The 19,467-nt window shown below is 37.4% G+C and overlaps 3 protein-coding genes across 4 annotated transcripts; all 3 read left to right on the plus strand.

The window, feature by feature from the left end:
* The first annotated feature begins 271 nt into the window (after positions 1–271).
* pkia (cAMP-dependent protein kinase inhibitor alpha) lies at positions 272–3,603 on the plus strand. Of its 2 annotated transcripts, none has more exons than XM_072440960.1 (3): positions 272–568; positions 1,057–1,247; positions 2,500–3,603. In XM_072440960.1, the coding sequence occupies exons 2-3, from the start codon at positions 1,085–1,087 to the stop codon at positions 2,565–2,567; spliced, it is 231 nt and encodes a 76-aa protein (XP_072297061.1). In that variant the 5' UTR covers positions 272–568; positions 1,057–1,084; the 3' UTR covers positions 2,568–3,603. The 2 variants fall into 2 exon arrangements, with proteins under 2 accessions (XP_072297061.1, XP_072297060.1); XM_072440959.1 differs by having other exon boundaries at positions 276–568; positions 2,497–3,603.
* Positions 3,604–7,124: 3,521 nt separating this feature from the next.
* Positions 7,125–13,325, plus strand: lyn (LYN proto-oncogene, Src family tyrosine kinase). Its single transcript, XM_072440961.1, has 12 exons — positions 7,125–7,254; positions 7,404–7,446; positions 8,496–8,595; positions 8,823–8,921; positions 9,028–9,131; positions 9,338–9,484; positions 10,194–10,346; positions 11,056–11,238; positions 11,310–11,386; positions 11,792–11,945; positions 12,545–12,676; positions 12,960–13,325. Exons 1-12 carry the CDS (start codon positions 7,126–7,128, stop codon positions 13,160–13,162), a joined length of 1,524 nt encoding a protein of 507 aa, XP_072297062.1. The 5' UTR covers position 7,125; the 3' UTR covers positions 13,163–13,325.
* A 458-nt stretch (positions 13,326–13,783) lies between these two features.
* On the plus strand, positions 13,784–19,425 carry urod (uroporphyrinogen decarboxylase). The gene is made up of 10 exons (XM_072440962.1): positions 13,784–13,950; positions 15,016–15,128; positions 15,205–15,284; positions 15,389–15,451; positions 15,612–15,809; positions 16,875–17,036; positions 17,758–17,892; positions 18,135–18,235; positions 18,919–18,985; positions 19,253–19,425. Exons 1-10 carry the CDS (start codon positions 13,928–13,930, stop codon positions 19,415–19,417), a joined length of 1,107 nt encoding a protein of 368 aa, XP_072297063.1. The 5' UTR covers positions 13,784–13,927; the 3' UTR covers positions 19,418–19,425.
* The last annotated feature ends 42 nt before the right edge of the window (positions 19,426–19,467 follow it).

A 19,467-nucleotide genomic window follows, 5' to 3' on the forward strand; every position in this document is an offset into this window, starting at 1 on the left:
AACCATGGCCTTGAAAGTGACTACACTCTTCCGGGGTCGTCGAATAGGCTTGTTTATGGCTACTTGGCATTGTAAAAGCCTGTTTGACATATTTGGCATCTGGCTGTAATCAGTGTGGTTCTAACATGAATACAAAAACTATTTAACCATAGTTTATGTTTAAAAGTGGACATTAAATGAAGCATTAACCTTGGCGCTGCCCGGAGCTTTCTACTCTCATCCCTTTGTGTGTCACAGCCAATCAGTGCTCAGATTAGAATAGCTGGCCTGTGATTGGTCGTTAAGGAGGAAGATGCGACGGCCGTGGAGAATCGACTCTGGTTTTCCCCAAACCGTATCCCGTTTCCAGGAATAATAACGCATTTATTACGTTTATGGCTTTACTAAACTGAAGAAATAATCATTTTTGGACCCACAGACGTGCTCTGTGCGTTACCTCCAGATTGTCCTTTTGCGTTTGTTTGCTTTAGGTTTTGTTGCTGGGCTGTTGGGCCCATGGCGCTGTCCTGTGGATGAAGTCACTCCCTGAGCAGAGCCGGTTCACAACACTGGACTGTCGACACTCAAGGTGGGTTAGGTCATTCATTGTTTGTCCAGCAGGATTTGTGTTTAGCCTTCAGCAAAACGGCATCATTGTGTGCTTGTCTGGCCTAAAGCCTCACTACCTTTAGCCAGTCTGACTAACACAACTCGCAAATCATTAATATTGTTCTTTATGCATGAGAAATAACACTGATTTTCTCCATTATAAGTAGCTTGCAACATTCCTCTTGATAAACTTAATTTTAAAGATGCACTAAGCACTAAGTAACTTTATTAGTGGAGGTTCGACTAATTGCCTTCATAGAAATAGTATTGCTTTGGTGTGAATGTTCTACTGTAAGGCACTGAAGAAAGCATGTTTTTCAACATATTTTGAGCAATTAAATACATTTGAGATGGATTAGGCGGATGTATTTGTAGTACATTCCAAACAAAGCAAGTCAAAATGGTTGGCCAAATATGTTATACTTCCTACATTGTCTCAGTTAAATGTTATTGTGTTGTTTTTTTCAGGTGCAGCTGATTGAACGATGTTTGAGCAATGTCTGATGTTGAGGCCACATATGCAGACTTTATTGCTTCAGGCAGGACAGGACGGAGGAACGCCATGCACGACATCCTGCAGAGTCCCACGGATCCAGATGGACGTGAGATGTCCCTCACACTGTCCCTGTCCCAACTGCACATCAACGCTGGAGGGGGAGGTGCGTTACATCACGTCAAGCCTCGTCTGTGTCCCGGCCTTCTTCATATCCAACTTCACAATTACCAATGTTGCCTAAGTTTACAGTTGTCTCATGACTAAACATCAAATTAAATCAAATGTTACCAGATTATCCCCTTTATTACCCTAAAAAGTAGCACAAATTATTCCCGATTCTTTAAATATCACACTAAAGAGTAAAACACAGCACTCCATTCATTTTATAATCATGTATCATATAATCAGTTTTAACAATATTAGCAGTCAAATATTGTTATTATCTCACCGTGGCATTCATTCTCTAGGGCAAGAATCATAAAGGTTAGAATCGATCCGATGTTTATCCCCTGACAGTACAATTCTAATACAGATCAACAGAGCGCTTACCAGCTGTCCCCATCGAATGTGAAGGCGACTTACACGGGCGGTCCGGACGCGCCTGTAAAACCTTGCGCTGAATATTTTATAACATTTCATATAAGGCGTATGATGAAGGGTGGCGTGACGCGTCTCGTTGGTCTTCTCGTCAGTGTTTTTCCACTCGCCTCTGTTGCTTCACATGGAGTTGTCCTTGAGTTGTCTGCGGTACACTCAAAAGACTGCGTAATAGAGCAAGAATGTGGTGTGTGTGTGTCTGCATGTGCATGTGAGGACATTGTCTAAGCCTAACTCAGTTATTATGTCAAAGTACAGTTTAATACAATTTAGTAAAGTTAATACATTTGGCATTCCCTTCATATCATATAATCAGTTTAAACAATTTTAGCAGTCAAATATTGCTACTTTCTCACCGTGGCATTCATTCTCTTTGCAATTCATGTTTGAAGTGCACACAAAACACAGAGTATCCTTGTTCTTTTTTCCCTTTTTTCAATATTTTCTCTTTTTTTAAAACACTACAACAAACACGAGAAACAGAACAAGACCAGAACCAGAGAGAACACAGCAAATCACGATAAAATACATCCAGATAAAACTCCAAAATTACCATCCCAATTCGTCCAATATCGGTCAAATTTGTCCAATTTCAAGTTAAGTCCAAATGTGATCTTCTCAATTATAATATCGGTCTAGTCCTTGATGTCAATGCAGTTTGTGTCATCCATTTTTTTGTGATGGCTGTTTTCCCGGCTGCCAGGACAAATTCCAAAGATATCCACCGACCGTATCCTTTTGCAATGTGTCCAGTGCGTCCAACGATGTTCTAGAAAACCGTAATCACGCTTGTATCTCGTTTTGTTTCTCCACAGAAGGCGACGAAGCAGAGGACGGCCAGAGCATGCCCTCAAACCAGAGGGAGGCCGGCCAGAGGAACAGCTAACCTGACTCTTACTGTTACTGCCAGCACTCGCAGGTCCAACACTGTAAAGCCATTCACAACGTGCGGACCCAGCGTTGGAGGGTAGAGGCTCTGGACGTGGAGCTATGAAGGACACTGTTACCACGGAATATGCATTGCTGTGATATGAACACACAAGTGAAATTAGTAGTTCCTGATAGTGCTGTGCAAACGCTGAAGACAAGTTTATGATAGTCACCGAATTGAACAAAGAAAATACTACAAACATTGGAGGTTATAGATCTCTGCAACAATGGTAGCGATATGATTCCTTGTCTTGTTGTCACTCAAGCTAAAAAACACAACAACTAAATCAATTTCACTAAGTTAAATTTGTAACTTTGGCACCACTTGGTACAAAAATCTTAAACCAAATTTGCCCTTGTTTCATTACCGACCCGAACTAAAATATGTCTTTTTACACCTTCATTAAAACATGTTGATAGTGGATATGATATGCATTCATGAGATGTGCTAATAATAGTGAGACTAACATGTTTTTAACAATTACGCAGCTAATAACTCGTGCTTCCTTTCTCAATGCTGTTAAGGGGAAATGATGAGCGGTGAATACAAACAGCTATTGTATATCAAAGGTTAACAAATAGAGAACACTGAGATAACAATGGTAGTGTAATCACTTAAAACACTTTGCCATTGCATAAACACAATCTTAACTTCCTCTGTGTGACCAGTAACACCCTCTGCCATTGTGCTGTAGTGTATAGTCTGTGTACTGATCATTATTGCATGCAAACCATTTTATAAACATTATTTCAAGACACCAATGTAAACTTTTCTAATAATCAGGCCTTAAACTGCCATGTGACTAGTTACTCGATATAAAAGCACTGTGTAAACTCATTCATTTTCACCAGAATACTGTCCAGGCAGGTGCATGTTACTGCTGTTGTTAATGTAGACGGCGCTTGTCTGACTTTCTCGTTGCTGTACCTGTTTGTTTTTTGTTTTTTACTCAAGCTGGTGGCAAACTAATAAAGGATCATTCTCTAAACTCTATTATTGTGATTGTGTGGGTTTGTCGACAGGGGGCACGTTAAGCAAAGCTAAAATCCTTTGATTAAGTTTATTTGCCGTTTTTAGTTTGAAAACTACATCGGAAAACAAACAGAAAAAGTGCATGGTAAAACATTAGAAATAATCTCATAAACAAACAATGGACATAGGTTAGTAGCAAACACCGAAATAAGAAAGAAAAAAAAAGGTTAAGATTTAATAAGAAAATAAAAGCGTTGTTAGTATGATCAGTTATTACTGCTTTAAAATCAAGTAATAGTATTTGGTTCCATTTAGAAGGCTATATCTTGGCTATTCTTTAGTTGCTATCGGGCACTTTGAACAGCAGGGGTCACTGGAGGGCAACACAATAAGCAACATAATTGAAAGAAAAAGCTTAATGTGTGACAACTACAAACATAATTCAGCAACAATTATTCAAATTCTAACAGATAAGTGTTTATCAAAAGGGGATATGTTGTAACATCTCTTGTAAATAAAAACCATGTATGAAGCGCCCTTCCTCACCACGACCACTAGGGGGACACGTTCAGTGGACTCGACAAAAAGACATCACACAATTGTACCAGGAAGTTTGAGTAAAATAGATAAAATCCCCTGTGTAATGTGGAGTTCCTCATTCTGTGTTAGTCAGGCACGACAAGGTGTTAAAACCACTAGTTTACTCATTAACATAACGGACTGGAAATAGGAAAACTGTTCAATAAACTGGAATATATTGTGCTTGATGACTTGAGGTAAGAAACAATTCAACATGTTTAAAGATCTGTCTATAACAAAGACAATTAGGGAAATAATATTGTCCCTTACCCTTTAAATCTGAATCTTTCCTTAAACTTTGTCTTTGGTTGCATTGTTGAAAACCTAAATTAATGAGCTTATCATTGATCTCTTTTGGTAGTGGCCTTCCAATAAGCCTGCAATCTTAATTCAATATGTTGTAGTTTGTTTGTGAGTTTATTAGGAACCCCATTAATCGTTGCCTTGGATGTGACTACTCTTACTGGGGTCCAAAAACACATCTATTATATTTAGTATTTAGTTTAAACACCACAGAATAAGAAACAGAAACAATACACAATTTAATTTTTATTTGTATTTATTTTTTTGTCTATAGGAGTTTTTGTATATAAGAGTTTTTGTTTATAAGAGTTATAAAACTTCCAACAATGAAATTTCCCCATGTGTGGACAATAAATGATTATCTTATCTTAAAATGCATAACAGATCAATTCGATAAAACACATCCTCTTATAATGTTAAATGTTAAATGTTCTAAAGTCTCACCCACTGCTGGATGGATACTTCTACTCTATATTTCTGATTATTGGCTCTTTGAATTCCTGGATGTGATGGAAGAAGGAAGTGATACTGTGTGAGGATGAGTTCTGTCTTTTGTTTAGTTGACTCTTTGTTTCCAGCTAAAATATAAGTTAAAAATATCTGAACTCTGGATGCCCTAAAGCTTAACATCTCCTTGACTTATCTTAGAATCACACCATACTAAGGCTGCATTCCATTATTAGTGACTTATTGTGATATGGCTTTCAGGTACTGCAATGTTGAGATTATTGTGATATTCTTTATTTCACTTTTAAACAAAACATACCATTTACTGTAAAACACATGTGACTTAATGGATTAGACAAACTCTGTCAGAATAGAAGAAAAGAAGACAAAACCAAGATTAAATCAAAGTTAATGCTTTCATTGTAAACACAGTACATTTTCTTCAAAAGCATGGTTTAGTTTGCATTAGTCAATATTGCAATACACTGATACTTTTTTCGATATGTTGTGCAGTGCTACACCATGCTAGGGTTGTCAAAAGCATCACAAATCAGAACGTCAAATCTAATACTAAAACTAGCATCTAATCTATACACAAAATTACAACAGCAAAGCCAAATTGGATCTTTCTTGAGGGTTTAATATAGTGAGTATAGTAAAAGTGAAATTATTTTGTGTTGAAAATGTCTTTCTATTGTCTAAAACTTTGACTGTGACCTTAAAAGAGCAGTTTTTGATTAGCATTGTGGTATCAAAATTGGTACTCAAAATGTAGTAAATTCCTTTAAATTAAATCGAGTTTGAAACGTAAGTATTGTGACGACACCACACCGTTCTGTGTTCCTTCTTCTGGTGTATATGCTTTATTTCACCTGGAATGTAGTCTATTGTTAAGTCTTGAGTGTGTAAACTCAAACAAAGTTGGGTCGACAGGTTTCCATTCATAACCAAACAACCATTAAAGTCCTAAAAGCCAGGATCAACCCGTTTTTCCGAGACCACCTGGAGAATAAACTAGATCTGCTAACATTCAGAAAATGGAACAATTGTGGGTTAGTTAAATATTGGCAAATAAAGGTTAATGTGTCATTCCAAAAAACACAAATGATGAAATTGACATGCAACAACCCGCTTGTCCACTCACTGGTTTGCTGTTTTCACCCAAAGTAAAAGTGCAGGACGTGGCACAGAATGTCACACACCAAAGCCTATTCAAATCTAGTAAACACCATGATGTATCATTTAACTCTGATCAAATGTGCATTTTACCCCACACATTTTTATTCACTGCCCTCTCACAATGTGATTCAATTAAATGTGCGATTTATGTCTCAGTTCAACTCCAGGAGCACGAACATTTGAAATATGAAGTGAAAAACAACTGCAAGAATCCAATATGTTTCTGAATATAGTCTAAACTACAGGTGCAAGTTGACAAGATTTTGAAAGGAAATGACAGTAACAAATTTAGAATCTGAAACTATTAAATTCACTTGCATTTCTTTTAGACAGTGGAAGTGGTTCTAGTTTAATACAATTAATATCTCAATAATGGTGTTGTTTTTTTATTCCAATAACGATATTCCGATCATTTTATGTCAATCCAACAGAAACGTGTTAAAACATGTCTTCAAATGTATTCGCTGAGGTTTAAGTATGAGACAAATGTGTAATGTCGGTAATAATTAATCACAAAAGTGCAATTATTTCCCCATATACTTTTTTGGGAAAGTTCACAACATAATTCTTTTCATTTTTATATTTAATCAGCTCTTTTTTTTGCAGTTGCATTTTTCACAATAAACGATATACTTTTTAAATTTTGCATTCCTTCAAAATAACATTCACAATACGATCGAAATTTCAATAAATTTCCCACCTGTAGAAAAAAAATCAATACCCAGACACTAATCAGTGCTAAAATAGTATTAAAACTATTATGTACTCATTTGATTCTGAAATTAAATAAGTAGGACAACAATATATTGATTTGATTGCAGAACTAGTTTAAGACCAGAAGATTATATTAAATGAACTATTATTTTATGACACTTTGTTGAAAAAAAAAAGGTTTGAAAGAGGAACAAGAGAACTTATTGTTGTATTGTTTCAGTTGCGCTGGAACAGTTGGGCAGGTGTTATGACTTCAGTTGTGTATTTGTTCTCAACGTTTGGTCCTTGGTGTTTCTCACTTCCTCAGTGTGCAGACACCATGGGCTGCCTGGAGTCGAAGCTGTGCGATGATTTTGTGGTGGAGAATAAGCCGGGCCAGTCGACCAGTGTACGTACAGACCACCCGCGCTATGTCCTAGACCCCACCTCCACCTCACAAAAACACATAGTAAGTGGCCGAGCAGAGGACTCAAGTCTGAGCAATACTAACTGCACAGATTTACGACTGTTTGGAAATGAGGAAGATTGAAATAGTCAAATCTGTGATGAATAAAAACTCCACCCAGAACTAACAATCAGACGCTCTTCACTTCGCAGGACCCCTCGCTGTTGCCTGGTCAATTGTTTCAAAAGTTGGAAGGTAAACGACATACATACATACATACATACATACATACACACACACACACACACACACACACACACACACACAAAGACACATATACACATACATACACACATATACACATACATACACACATACACATACATACACACAAACACACATATACACATACATACATACATACACTCACACAAACACACATATACACATACATACACACATATACACATACATACGCATACATACACACACATGCACACATATACACATATACACATACATACACACATATACACATATACACATACATACACACATATACACATACATACACACATATACACATACATACACACATATACACATACATACGCATACATACACACACATGCACACATATACACATACATACACACTTATACACATACATACGCATACATACACATACATACACATACATGCACACATATACACATACATACACACTTATACACATACATACGCATACATACACATACATGCACACATATACACATACATACACACTTATACACATACATACGCATACATACACATACATACACATACATGCACACATATACACATACATACACACTTATACACATACATACGCATACATACACATACATGCACACATATACACATACATACACACTTATACACATACATACGCATACATACACATACATGCACACATATACACATACATACACACTTATACACATACATACGCATACATACACATACATGCACACATATACACATACATATACATATACACATACATGACCATTGGTGTAGCCGTTGTGTCTTTTGTGTCTCCAATTAAATCCTTACCGTTTTGTGTATTTATTTTCTATTGCTAAAATCATTCTTACAAAATACTACCTCATGACATCACATTAACAACAACAACAACAACAACAACAACAACAACAAGAAAACAAATCATTTCAAAATCAAACCAGATCAACCACTTGACCGCACCCAACGTTTATGAGCGTAAAAAAAACCTCACTGCTTCTATTTCTTTTCTCTCTCAGAGCAAAATGGTAAAGAGGTGGTGGGTCTTTACCCGTATGCAGGAGCGCACGCAGATGACCTACACTTCAGAAAAGGCGAAAAGCTGATCGTCCTGGAAGAGTGAGTTTCGCTTTACGCGGTCTGACTCGACTTTGTGAACTTTGCGCATCAGTTGCAGCGTTACATATCAGAGTCTGCGGGTCTCAGAAGCATGTATCATCAAAAGCATCAGCGTTTCAAAGGAAATCCTGATTAGAAGTGGTTCTTTTCAAATGTGAACGTTCGATAATACTGTACAGTGCATTTATGCTTTTTTAAAGTTTTATTTTTTTCACATTTTGTTCCAGACATGGGGAGTGGTGGAAGGCAAAGTCTTTGGAAAGCAACAGAGAAGGATTTATTCCCTCTAACTACGTGGCACAAGTGGACACCATGGAAACAGAAGAGTGAGCTCTAAATTAGATGTGTGAATAGAATGATAGAAAAATACATGAGACCGTCTTGAGTCATGAGTAATCAGTGATCTTATATCTTATATTGTTTTTCTTTTAGGTGGTTTTTCAAAGGCTTCAGTAGAAAAGATGCAGAGAGGCAGCTGCTGGCTCCGGCAAACAAACCCGGGGCTTTTCTCATCAGGGACAGCGAGACTTCAATTGGTATTGTACATCGCAATAATTAACGGCACACAAGTAGAAAAGCGGAACCCATTTTACCAGCTGCATTGCAATTATTGTAGTTTTATTTTGGATTACACAAATATTGCAATAAAAATGAAAAATCTGTTGTGTTATGAATATAGTTTTAATCCTGTTGAGTTTGTTGATTCTTGTTTGAAATTCACTTTATTTCCTCCTTTTTGCAGGTTACTCATTGTCCATTCGAGACCTGAGCCCGAAAGGCTTGGATGTGGTCAAACATTATAAGATCAGGAGACTGGACAACGGGGGTTTCTACATTTCTCCAAAGAGTTCATTCCTGGTCATTGGCGACATGATAAAACACTATCAATGTGAGTCAACATTACATACATAACACAAATACAAATGAACTAATTCAACTGAAGAGTCTGCTACCTTCTGGCCTGCAATGTTCCACAAAATGACTTCAATTAAACTGATCTATCTTGCATTTACTTCATTACAAGAGTTTTATTGCTCAAACATATCTTTAAAAAAACTTACTGTGAGCTGACTCGCCTCTCCACAGAACTGATTTGTAATTTGGTTGTTCTTTTTCTTGTTTAAATAAAGAAAAACACAGATAAATCAGAAATTATACATACATCAAGATTAAAAAACAATAAAAAACAATGGTACAGACAGGGCAGGGCCAGAGAATAAACAAAGTGTATATTAAAAAGTCTATATTATGAGATGACTGTTTTAAGAAGAATAATGCATTCAGATACAAATAAAAAGCATGATTAAACCACACCAGGTCCAAGATTTGAGTCCCATTTAGTCCAGTTTATGTCAAATTTGTCTTTTTCCAAGTTCATGTGATTTTTTTCCCCATTTTCCATTCATCAATCCTTTATTGTCGGTGCAGTTTGTGTACTTGTCTCCTCGGAAATAAATACGTTTAATTAATTCCATACTGTGCAACGTCACAGGCAAAGCTATAACATCTCCATGAAGACGAGCAGAGAGCAGATAAACTACGTAGTCCACCTTTAAATCCTCTTTTCTAATTGTGACTGTGTGCGCTGGTGGTTTCAGACAAACCCGATGGACTTTGCCGTAAGTTGGGCCATCCGTGTGCAAAGCCTCAAGTGCAGAAGCCATGGGACAAGGACGCGTGGGAAATCTCTAAAGAGTCCATAAAGCTGCTGAAGAAGCTCGGAGCAGGGCAGTTTGGAGAAGTGTGGCTGGGTGAGTGATGGCCAAACGTCCCACACATCTGAGCGTTCGCTTTGTTGCACTGCGATGCTGCTGAATGGCATTATTCAGTCCGAGCCGTTACGTCAAGTCCACGGGGCATTCGATGGAACTGAACCGCTCACAGTTATTGTTCTCATCTACAATAAAAATAGATATGTTTCCACGTTGTGCTAAATTAACCATTAACCGCTGTTATAGGGGATTTTAGATTGCGGGGGGTGGTTCCTCTTTTTAATGTATTGAAATGGAAACAAAACGGTGGCTTGTAAAGGGTCCGGCTCGCAACTATAACGAGTGAAATCGAATATCCTTTTTTTATTTTTATATATTTTTTGCAGAAAAGAAGAACGCAGACCAGAAAGAGCGGGAAATAAGCAATAACATGACATAAAAACGGCATTAAAAGAAAATTAAGGCATCAATTGTCTGATATAAATGTCCTCTGCGGTTAGAATTTTCAACTATGATGTCATTCCAGTCCTCGATTGTCGGTGTAGTTTGTGTCATCCATTCTTTTTGTGATAGTCTTTGTTCCTGCCACCAAGAGAACACTCCAAAGGGATCCATCCACAGATTTAACAGCAGGAGTTTTGAGGCCCAAATACATAGTCCTGTAATGGAGTGAGACGTCAATGTCAAAGATGATCTGTAATGCTTTGTGAATATGTGAATTTGTGGTGTTTGTCCTTGTTCGTTTCAGGCTTTTACAACAACACAACCAAAGTGGCAGTGAAGACGCTGAAGCCGGGCACCATGACAGTACAAGCTTTTCTGGAAGAGGCCAACGTGATGAAGACGTTACAACACGAGCGCCTGGTCAGACTCTACGCCGTGATCACCAAAACACAACCCATCTATATCATCACAGAGTTCATGGCAAATGGTGAGGAACTAACGGTGTCTTTGCTCATGTGAATGTTAGTCTTTTCTGACTAACATAGCGTTGTGTTCTAGGCAGTTTACTAGACTTTTTAAAGTCAGACAAGGGCTGCAAAACACCGTTACCCAAGCTCATAGACTTCTCAGCGCAGGTACTGTTAATAATTTGATTTAACGTCGGCAGCTATGTGTGTAGACTAGTTGCAAAGAGTAACACATTGAAGTTTCATCACAGTGAAGTGAGAAACCACAACTTCAAATGAAAAAAGAAAGCATGTAGCGTCATCAGCTGTGGTCAAAGTATTAGAGCACACAAATGACTACAAATATTTTAATATGGCTGTCTTACTATTTGAACATGACGGTGAAATTGGCTCCTGTTGATGGCCTGTATTCTATTGTAATTGGTAATTCAACTGATAAACTGCTAAATTTGACCTCCACTATCCATGTGTTTCAAAGTGATGACAATTCAAAAACAACATTTTTCAAAAGTCCTCAAAATGTCACCTTCAGCAGGAAGTTGAAACCCATGTACACGTGACTGCCTCTTTCAGATTGCAGAGGGCATGGCTTACATAGAAAAGAAGCATTACATCCACAGAGACCTGAGAGCGGCTAACGTCCTGGTGTCAGAGAGTCTCCTGTGTAAAATAGCAGATTTTGGATTGGCGCGGGTGATAGAAGATGACGAATATTCACCCAGAGAAGGTTTGTTTTGAATGTGCTCTGTCAGTCAGTTTTCCTTCCTTATTCTGTAAAAGACAGCGATTCAACTAAAATACACTTTGCGGGCATGTTATTTTCATGTTTAGGCTTGTGGTTCTTACTTACCTATTCTTTCACCAACATACTTATGATTTAGACCACCGGCAGTGTCCACTTCCTATTCATGACTGTGAAAATGATATGGAAACTAAGAGAGTTTTTGTTCCACTTTTATTTATAATAATTGTACCACTAGCATAAAACTTTTATTTTAGTGGTGCTTTATACAAAAACCCTTTTTCATATGTTTAAGTCAGCACTGAAAGTATTATTGTACTATTCTCTTATGCCCCTTTCAGTAAATCATTAATGCAGTATAAATAATGAAATACTTCCTATTAAGACCAGAAAAGTAAACAGGCAATAGAACAAACCTTTTGATAAGCAAACCTGTAGTGGAGGCAAGAACAAGCCCCTTGAGAAGTGCAAGTGGTAAACTCACCCTGAAACTGTAGTGGATAATGATTCTTATTGTATTGTTTTCATTCAATCTGAGACAAAGTCAGATGTCTGTGTTGTAACTGTGGTGTGTTCTCTTTCAGGGGCAAAGTTCCCCATAAAATGGACGGCACCAGAGGCCATTCACTACGGTTCATTCACCATTAAATCCGACATGTGGTCCTTTGGGGTCCTGCTCCATGAGATTATCACTTATGGAAAAATGCCCTATCCAGGTAAACATCATACAGTTGTAACCTTTTGACTGCTTTAGACATTTACATGCTTCAAAACAATTGAAGCGTTGAATCACAAAACCACATTAGTTTTGAAAAATTGTTATAATGGATTTGAATTTTACATGATAAAATAATAAGTAAATACATATATTATTAGCTATGGCACTTATTTAGAATGTAAAAATATCCACACTATACACCTAAATATTTTGCAAGTCTTAAAAATGTTGTAAATATTACTTGGGATAATGCTTTTATTTGCTTTTTTTTTTTTTTAAAGGAATGACAAAAATGGAGGTGATGTCAGGTATACAGCGTGGATACCGAATGCCGCAGCCTGAAAACTGTCCCTCAGAACTGTACGACATCATGCTGTCCTGCTGGAGAGACAAACCACAGGACAGGCCCACCTTTGACTTCTTACAGAGCGTCCTGGACGACTTTTATACGGCCACAGAGGCACAATACCAGGATCAGACCTAATCACAGACAATTCATTTTAAAAGACTTGACTGTATTTTTGTACTAAATGTCTTTTCACTGTGTATAGTGTGTGTACTATTTGAAAAGCTCCATGGTGTGTACTGATGACAATGATTATGTACAGATTGTAATAAAATATTGTAATATATCCTAAGGAATATAACTGTTGTATTCACATTAAATCAGGTGCAAACATGTTGTAAAATAATAACCCAGAATCATAAATGTTTAACTAGGATAAATCAGGGATTAATTTAGGTGGGGTGCCATCTGGTGGCGACATGTCACCACTACAACTTCAGTTTAATCTCAAACGTTGATACACGAAGTAACAAGTTATATTATTGTTTTCAAATACTGTAAACACAGGTTGCTTGAATTCTTTATGACAGCTTGCAAACTCTACTCAAAAGTAAAATGTAAATAACGACTGCAATAAATATTTTTCTCCTACGATGATTTGAATAAATACAAATAATGTCTTCATGAATTATTATTTACATTACAATTATGAATACAATAGCAAAAGTAACAACAGATGAGATATACATTTTTAATGTTTTTCTCCCAAACGTTTGACGCTTCTTTAGGTCCGGCACGTATTTCCGGGTCACGTGACTTTCTAACATGGCCGCGCCCTGCAGCCGCTGCCTTCTTGTTGTGCAAACGAGTTAGACTGACAGTTGAGGGGAGCTGCAGGATTTAGTGACATCCTGAAGCAGAAACACGTCCCACAAACCCCCCAGGGTCCTTTTAACCGCTGCGATGAGCAAAGACGAGCTGATCCTGTGAGTATTTTGTTTCAATATCACACTTTATACTCGTGTGCCTTGTGAATCTCACTGTATTATGAAAGCGTCCTTATGAAACCATTCATTCAGAGTAATACATCCATACTATAGTCTTTTAGTGATATCAGATTATACTGATCTGCAAAAATTACTATACATAGTAGCATACATTTTGTGATTTATTGTGCTTGTTCCCGTTTATGAGAGCATGAAACATGGTAAAAACAATGGTATAACATAATTGAAGGTTCTCTATGCAACTTTTCTGGTGGAGAAACATGCCATGTGTTTAATGCCATACTGTGAAACATTCCAGACAAAGCAATAACATCAATGGAGACAAACAGGTCTTTACAAGAAATGCACCTTTTCATGAAATCCAAGCTGATTTATTTCTATATTGGCTATTACAGACACATGTCTTTATTTTGGGGATGAGCATTAGTGGATCTTTGTGTGGAGCAGCGCACAGTGTTTTAAGAACCGTTATTGTGCTGGAGTTTGATAAGAGCAGAGTTTGTGCTTATCTCTGTGCTGCTCCTCAGCTCTGTGCTCACGGGCTGCTTTAGGTTCAGTAGTGTTCAGTAATGAGTCAATATGGCAATGATTTACCAGTTATGCTCTTTGTAGATGTGAAAATGTATAAGTAATTGTAATGATTGTAATGTAAGGTAGTGGTTACCAACCTTTTTGAACCCCTTAAACTTTGTTTCAAACTTTTAGTATCCTCTAACTCGGTTAGTAGGCAATTCAATCTGTTTACTATAGTTATAGTTCGTTACTATAGTTACATTATCTATTATTACCATTAAATTTTCTTGTTTTAATTATATTGATGTCCAAAATCCCCCAAAATGTCTTATGGATATCAAATATACTACTTATTTTTCTTTTCTTTTTTCAAAATTACTATTCAATTTGACGTTCTTTCAAAACCGGAAACCATTCCAATGTTTGCATATGTGTATGCCTCTGGCTGGGAAATGCTGAGGTCATAATAAACGATTAACATTCAGTATTAGAGGACATTCTAAATGTAGCTAACACTATCTCTGTTCTTAGCCCCAAAGACTTCCCAAACCTCCAGAATGACACATTCCTGAGAGCAGCTCGAGGAGAAGAGACTGAGCATGTCCCCGTGTGGTGCATGAGGCAGGCGGGACGCTACCTCCCTGGTAGGATCTTATCCCCCTTTTTATACTTTATTTTATCTATTCTTTTCACTGAAATGTTTCATTTGTGATATAACAGAGTTTCGGGAGGCCAGAGCTGGAAAAGATTTCTTTGATACATGTCGGTCACCAGAGGCCTGCTGTGAGCTCACTCTGCAGGTAACGCTAAATATTTTAATATTACAGTATTTTAAAATATGCTAATAGCATCATTTAACTGTGAAAGATAAATTATTTAATACGTGTTGTGCATCTACTTTCAGCCGCTGAGACGTTTTCCATTTGATGCTGCCATCATCTTTTGTGACATCCTAGTGGTTCCACAGGTCAGTGTTTACTTGAGTTCTAAGAAGTTAGATTATTTACATGAAGTCAGTTACACACATTGATATTGTAAAAGCACTTCTCAATTCTTATAGTATGCCAAATGAAATATCAGTACATGATCATTTTCCCTTCATTCTCTTCTGCGTTCTCTTTTGGCAGGCCTTGGGTATGGATGTGCAGATGGTGGCAGGTAAAGGGCCCACGTTCCCCGAGCCCCTGAAGGAGCCGGAGGACCTGCAGCGGTTACGCCCCAAAGTGGATGTCGAGCAGGAGCTGGGATACGTCTTCAAGGCCATCACCCTGACCAGACACAAGATCGAGGGGAAAGTGCCGCTCATAGGATTCACTGGAGCTCCGGTAATGTATGACACACATAAACTGTCAATATGCCAAATGTTTGTGTTTATTGTGAGAAAAAAACATCACAATTTAATGATTACTCACAATTATTAGAGTGTGAAATCTTGTCTAACACATCATTATTTTTCAAGTTTGTGACTATCTTTATGAAATTGAACTGTCTGAATGACAAAATAGTGTAAATGTGACAAAAACAGCCGGATAAGAAAGTACTTTTTATTTAGATGATGTTGTTTTTTTATAGATTTAATTATAACCACTTAATTTTGCTTCTAAAATGTCATGATTATGATTTTTTTTAGTTCTTAATTATAATTATAATTATAATGTGTGAGCTAAATTATCATGATTGCAGATTAATTAAATATTCTTGACATCCCAAACATATACTGAATATTTATTAGATATGATGTAATATTTATAGCACAGATGCACCGTAATAGCTTCATCAAATATGAGTCATACTTACTTTAATCACCTTTAATTTATTAGGGTTGGGCTTTTTGTTGCAGCTTTTTAGCCTTTAGTTGTCAGGAGTATCTGCACTTGGAAAGGGGAATAACACAAAACACATTTACCTGAATCAATCTAGTATTTTGCGCTCTTACCAGAATAACCAAAATGATCCTTAAATATTTGGCGTTTTGTTCTGAGGAGAGACAAGCATTCTTTGTTGCAAATTATTGGTTCCTAATCCTAATCCTATCTTTGCCCTGATTGTGAAATAATATACATATCATCCAAATATATATATATATATATTTTATAAAAATGCGGGGGGAATAAAAAAATAGAGTGCTAAGTTTTGCGCCTGGACGAAATGTCATAATTTTAGGGTGTCCAGATCCTAGTTCTATAAATGTCTTAATATCCTGTTTTATGTATTCATTTATTTATTTGCTTTGATTTAACTATTGAACACAACAGATTATAAGCATGAAATTAGGCTTGAGAACGAAAGAGAAAATTTGCACAACGTTTTCTATTTTAGTTCACTTTTTGTACAATTGCAGTTTTTTTTTTGCCTTGTCATGAAGTTTTTGCTGTCCATTATTTCACCAGTGGACCCTGATGTCATACATGATTGAAGGCGGCGGCTCTACCACCCACTCCAAGGCCAAGCGCTGGTTGTACCGCCACCCGGAGGCCAGCCACATCCTGCTGAAGATGCTCACAGACGTCATCGTGGAGTATCTGCTGCGACAGGTGGCGGCCGGAGCGCAGGTAAAGGAAAAAAATACGTCTGTGTCTACATCTGTGTCGATAGAAAAGACCAACAGATAAAGTAGGTCAGTTAGGCCTTAGTTATTTTATTACTTGGTTTACGGATCCGCCGCACTTAGATTATTGATTTTTTTTTTTAATAAAGTACCGCCGAGTAATAAAATAACTGCGGCCTTAGTACAAAAAATAATTTCGATCTAAATTCACAGTAACAACACAGTCATAAAAAATATAACAATATCCTCACCCATCTATTTTAACACCCATTCAGATAAACTTTTTTTTTTCTTGTTTTACAATTGTTCAAATAAAAATGATTAAAACTTATTTTTTTTCTACATTTACATCATATGTGTTTTTTTTTTTTTTATTCTTATATTAATTATTATTATTATCAGATCATTTAGAATTGTATTAGTCTTATTTGTTGTATCTTTTTTATTATATTCTAATATGTGAGCTACTGGGTTCAAGGCTAAGCTAAAATAGTTTCAGTATTTCAAATGTAGAAAACAGTATCTAGGTTTGCTTTGATGATATATTGTGAATAAAGACATTATAACCCCCATAAAGCCGGACTTGGCTTACCGGTAGTTTGTGTATTCATATGTTTCTAGGTTAGAATTATGTGACAAACCATTCTGTTAAGTCTTCATAGTAAATAATGTTGAATTCAGGCCAGTTAAAACATTATAATGATCGTTGTATCCCTTTTGTTCAGGCTCTGCAGGTGTTTGAGTCCCACGCAGGCATTCTGGGCCCGGTTCAGTTCAAAGACTTCTCCCTTCCTTACCTCCGAGACATCGCCAAACGAGTCAAAGAAAAACTCAAAGAGACCGGCCAGGATGTTCCCATGGTGAGTTTGTGCACATAAAAACATGCTATTAAAATCAGTACATTGTTATTGTCTTGTTATCATAATTAAATGCGGTGTAGGCATCAGTTCTAGTCTATTTTTGGTGCTCGATCTACACACTATTCTCTCTGGAGGCATCATTATCTGATCTCGTTTGCGTGTGTTCATTTTGACACCACCAGAGGGCAGCATTGCTCTTATGATTAAAGCTCACTTGTAGTTCTGCTGCTTTTTTGTTTCAGATTGTGTTTGCTAAGGACGCTCATTATGGCCTGGAGGATTTGACCCAGTCTCACTACGAGGTGGTGGGACTGGACTGGACCGTTGACCCACGATCAGCACGGTAACACTTCTAAAGCACTGAGTCCACTGAGACTGAGATTTACAAAAATATGAGCCTTTAATTACCACCTCTTGTACCTGTGAGAACTATTTACCACATTGTTCCCACTGTCTTTCTTAACATCATAATAATTAGCTTTTTTTAAAGTTTCTAACTTTAAGTTGAACCACATTTTTGTTGCAAAGAGATAATCAGCCACAGGGGGCGTAACAAGTCCTTTTAGAGCCAGCCTGAAGACTTGATGGATTGAGTTGCTTGTAGGTGGGTTTCTGTAACATGCAATGCCCTTTCAATAGATTTCTTAGTGTTTAGTAAATTGTATCCATGTTGTTTTCCTTATTTGGGTTTGTCCTTGTTTATAACATCATTAGCAATGGCATTGTCCTATTTTAGACCCATTTTATCCCTATTAGACCTGAAATAATCATTTTATGTGGTGGTACTAGGAAACCCAAGTCTTTTCTTTGGTGGTACTTTGTGTGGAAACTTTGCGAACCACTGCCATACACTACTGCAGCGAAAGTGCCAAATCTCCCATAATGTTTTTCCAACCTGGTTGAAGCTTGTTCGACCATGCTCCGTAGTTAACCATTACCAGTACTTGTCTTTGCGAACACGTTTGCGCATCAAATGCGTAAGCCGCTGGTTAAATGGTCACTCTTTGTACATATTTTTGTGTTCAGGGAGCGCACAGGGGGGAAGGTCAGCCTACAGGGAAACATGGACCCGTGCGCTCTGTACGCGCCAAAGGTAAACTAACAACACACCTTATCTCGTCAGCAGGGGTGACAAATACTACATAGTTTTGGGTTACAGTTCCTTTTTTACTCCCTACTACTTTATTACTTGAAATGGAAGCGATAAGAGAGTTAAGAGAACCCCAAGAGAGTCCCACAGTGATGGAAACTGCAAAGCAAAGTATAAGAAGCCACAAAAACCAAATAACAAAACATAAAAGCTACATTTAAACTACATTTAACACGCTGTGGTAGTAAAACTTTTTTGCTTTGTTTCCAGGATCGTATTTCTGAGATTGTTCAGAAGATGTTGGAGGGATTTGGCACCAAAGGTTACATCGCAAACCTGGGTCACGGCCTGTACCCGGACATGGACCCAGAAAACGTGGGCGCCTTTGTAGAGGCCGTGCACAAACATTCAAAACGGATGATCAAACAGATTTAATGATGGCAGTCGATGCTCTCCACCGCTTAGAATATACAATCATCAGGCAT

Source organism: Eucyclogobius newberryi, unplaced genomic scaffold, assembly GCF_026437365.1.
Source record: "Eucyclogobius newberryi isolate DKJ021-1_F unplaced genomic scaffold, fEucNew1.0.hap1 SCAF_12, whole genome shotgun sequence".
Taxonomy (NCBI): Eukaryota; Metazoa; Chordata; class Actinopteri; order Gobiiformes; family Gobiidae; genus Eucyclogobius; species Eucyclogobius newberryi.